This window comes from Triticum aestivum, chromosome 3D (assembly GCF_018294505.1).
Source record: "Triticum aestivum cultivar Chinese Spring chromosome 3D, IWGSC CS RefSeq v2.1, whole genome shotgun sequence".
Taxonomy (NCBI): domain Eukaryota; kingdom Viridiplantae; phylum Streptophyta; class Magnoliopsida; order Poales; family Poaceae; genus Triticum; species Triticum aestivum.
In genome coordinates this window covers 104,861,037-104,864,529 of record NC_057802.1, presented here as the reverse complement: position 1 = coordinate 104,864,529, position 3,493 = coordinate 104,861,037, and the positions used below count along the sequence as shown (strand labels likewise).

The 3,493-nt window shown below is 52.7% G+C and overlaps 1 protein-coding gene across 1 annotated transcript; it reads left to right on the top strand.

Annotated features, from left to right (window-relative positions):
• The first annotated feature begins 2,000 nt into the window (after window positions 1–2,000).
• LOC123074273 (lachrymatory-factor synthase) lies at window positions 2,001–2,960 on the top strand. The gene has a single exon (XM_044497162.1). The coding sequence runs from the start codon at window positions 2,097–2,099 to the stop codon at window positions 2,709–2,711; it is 615 nt and encodes a 204-aa protein (XP_044353097.1). The 5' UTR covers window positions 2,001–2,096; the 3' UTR covers window positions 2,712–2,960.
• Window positions 2,961–3,493: the final 533 nt, after the last annotated feature.

Below are 3,493 nucleotides of genomic sequence, written 5' to 3'. Positions count from 1 at the left end.
CGTGCCTACACAAGCCTGGGAGGTCATCACTATGGATTTTGTTGAAGGTTTGCCGCAATCAGCTAGATACAACAGCATATTAGTGGTGGTAGACAAGTTCTCGCGACTAGCCCATTTCATTCCATTGTCGCACCCGTTCACTGCATTCCAAGTGGCTCGGGCTTTCGTCAACAACATCTACAAGCTCCACGGATTGCCAGCAGCGATTGTATCCGACCGAGACCCTATCTTCACAAGCATCATGTGGAAGGAGCTGTTCCGTCTGACGCACACTGAACTATGCATGAGCACGGCTCGCCACCCGCAGACGGATGGGCAGTCAGAGCGAGTAAACCAGTGTCTGGAGACTTACTTGAGGTGTTTTGTCCATGCATGCCCAACCAAGTGGTCCCAATGGCTGCCTCTAGCTGAGTTCTGGTACAATACCTCACCACACTCTGCCTTGGGGACGTCCCCTTTCGAGGCTCTGTACGGGCACGCGCCAAGGTTCTTTGGCATCGATGACCCACTGTCCTGTGCTGCACCGGATCTAGAGGATTGGCTGCAAGACCGAGCGCAGATGGAGGCCTTGCTTCGTCAGCACCTGCTTCGAGCGCGGCAACAGATGAAAGACTCTGCAGACAAGAAAAGATCAGTGCGCGTGTTCGCGGTGGATGATTGGGTATTTCTGAAGATCCAACCCTACATCCAACGGTCGCTGGCCACGAGAGCTAACCAAAAACTTTCCTTCAAATATTTTGGTCCGTTTCAGGTGGTGCAACGGGTCGGCCAAGTCGCCTACAAGCTTCAACTTCCCGCCTCGTGCAGCATTCATCCGGTTTTCCATGTATCTCAACTGCGGCGAGCACTTCCTCCGTCAGAACACGCGCTGGAGGAGCTACCAGCTGAAGCAGCATCCAGTCCCGAGCCAGTGGAAGTTCTGGGCACTCGTCTCCACCGCCGTGGCAAGAACCAAGTCCCGCAAGTTCTCATCCGCTGGACTGATCAACCAGCGTCCCTGGCGACATGGGAGGACCGTGACGAGCTGCAACACCATTATCCAGAAGCTCCAGCTTGGGGACAAGCTGGTTCTCAAGAAGGGGAGACTGTTACGGCCCAGCCTACAGCCCCTACCGCACCAGCCCACACCAGCGGTCAGGCCCAAGAGAAGAACGGACGAGCCCGCAAGCCCAGCAAGCGGTACGGAGGCCCAGAATGGACGGCCTAGCTACTTAAGCTAGCGGGGGGACCGGACAGAGGCAGGCAGAAACGAGACACTGGCGGCGGCGGCTCTCACTCCCGATCCCTTTCTTCCTTGTATCCCATGAACCCTAGATCGAAAAACCTCCAATTCCTCTGTACTCCGCCTGTGATTGAGTTAAATTACCTAGTGGGAGCGTAACAGTTACCCACAAAAAAAATTGTGTTACCTTGTCAGCTCACCCTTCTGCATGCCAACCCGAAGATTATCTCTTTCATATTCTTAGTTGGTTGTGTTACCGCTCCACATTCGAGCTTTGCTTCAAGCGCTGCTTCATTCTCCAACCGACATTTTCCTCTTAAGCTTGAGGAGCTCTAGAATTAATTCTAGAGATGGTGACTCGCACCTAAAACTCCAACTCATTAGCCTCGGGCTTATTGATCCCTTAGTCGCAAGGAAGGAGGGCGAGAAGCACTGTAGAACAACAAAGAAATTAGTTTTGGAGCAACAAAAGAATGCTAGAATATATATAAAAAAAAACTTATCCGCTACTTCTTGAACGGCTAAGAATTTGTTTTTTTTTTTGCAGCAAGGGATAAAAAACATTGTAATAATTCAGTGGTGCAGGTCTTCGACTTGGAAATAAAAGAAAAAATATCGATGAAACGGACAGTAATCTAATCCATATCCAAGTGAATGGAAGTGGCCGCCCCACAAACATCGTGTCAGCCGTACAAGTGCACCTATCTTGGCCGATCCGGGCTGCCATAACCCAAAACCCCGAACCGAGCGCGCGCTCATCTATAAATTGCGCTCGGACATCACAGCGAGGCATCATACGCCCACACTCACTACTTGCCTCGTACTGTCGTATACACTACAGCGCCGAAAAAGCTGCCAAGCGGCTCCGTCGTCCATGGACGTGCCGACCGCCGGACAAGCCGCCGCTGCACCGCAGCGCAAGGCCTGGGAGTGGGAGGGCCGGGTGGTGTCCCCGGTGCCGGCGGCGACGGCGGACGAGGCGTGGGCGCTGCTGTCGGACTTCCTGGCGTTCCACAAGTGGCACCCGCGCGTGGCGGTGTGCCGCCTGGCGTCGTCCTCCGGCGCGGCGGCGCCCGGGTGCGTCCGCTACTGCGAGGGCACCCCGCCCGCCGACGGGACGCCCGCCGACTGGGCGCACGAGACGCTCCTCGAGCACGACCAGGCCCGCCGCTTCTTCCGCTACGAGATGAACGACAACAACATGGGCTTCGGCGCCTTCTTCGCCGCGTTCCGCGTCGTCCCCGCCGCGGCCGGCGGCTGCGTGCTGCGGTGGGAGTTCGAGTGCGAGCCCGTGCGGGGCACGCCCAAGGAGGCGCTCGAGGCACGGCTGCAGGCCGGGCTCGACGGCATGGCCGCACGCGTGCACGAGCACCTCATGTCCGCGCGCGCGGCCGTCGCCGTCGCCGCAGCCACCGCGCCGACGACCACCGTGACTGCAGGGCTGGAGGCCGCCGATGAGCTCAAGCTGGACAGCTCCATCGCGGCCTGAGCTCTGAGCCTCTCTGAGCACTCGACGGACGACGTACGTTTGGTTGTGATCTCGTCTCGTTCTTTTCTCACGGTACTACGTTGTCTGATGATATTTTCTCTTTGTTTTGTTCTGGGCCTTTGTCTGCTTGCCGTTATGTATGTGCGCGTACGTGCCGTTTACTACAGTACGGTTGGGCCCCTATACAGCTGTACCGGGAATAAATGTATGATATTACTCGTAGTAATATATGCAAAAGTGATCAGTGCATGTGCAGCCTTTTTCCATCTTAATACTAGTACTCGCTTATGAAAAATATAATTTGTGGCATGGATTTATTGGTCTTTGATTTGATCACCGCAAAAATATTTTGTTTGTCATAAAAAATAAGGTTTATCACTCTATGTAGAGACTAGGGGTTATCCTCCTTTTTGGAAAAAAAAATCATTCGTCGTCAAATGGAGTATTAATCATATTTTTGGCATATTATATATGTTTCACAAGTTAAATTGACGAACTAAATTCCCACTTCTGGCTTAACTTCCCATCCGAAGGAAGTACTTGTTTTCTTTGTTATGTCTTGAACAATGCATGGGTGTATCTTTTTTACCCTCTATGGTATGATAAAAGTATAAGTAGTGCTCTATCTCATTTCAAAATTAGACTATGTAGACTTGACATCTTTTTTATAAAAGAGACCTCCTCTCCTATTTCCATTACCAGGAACCACCAAGTCTTCTTACAAACGGACCAAAAAAGAAAGAAAACAAAGGGCAACATCGTGAATGGCATGATCCTACCCG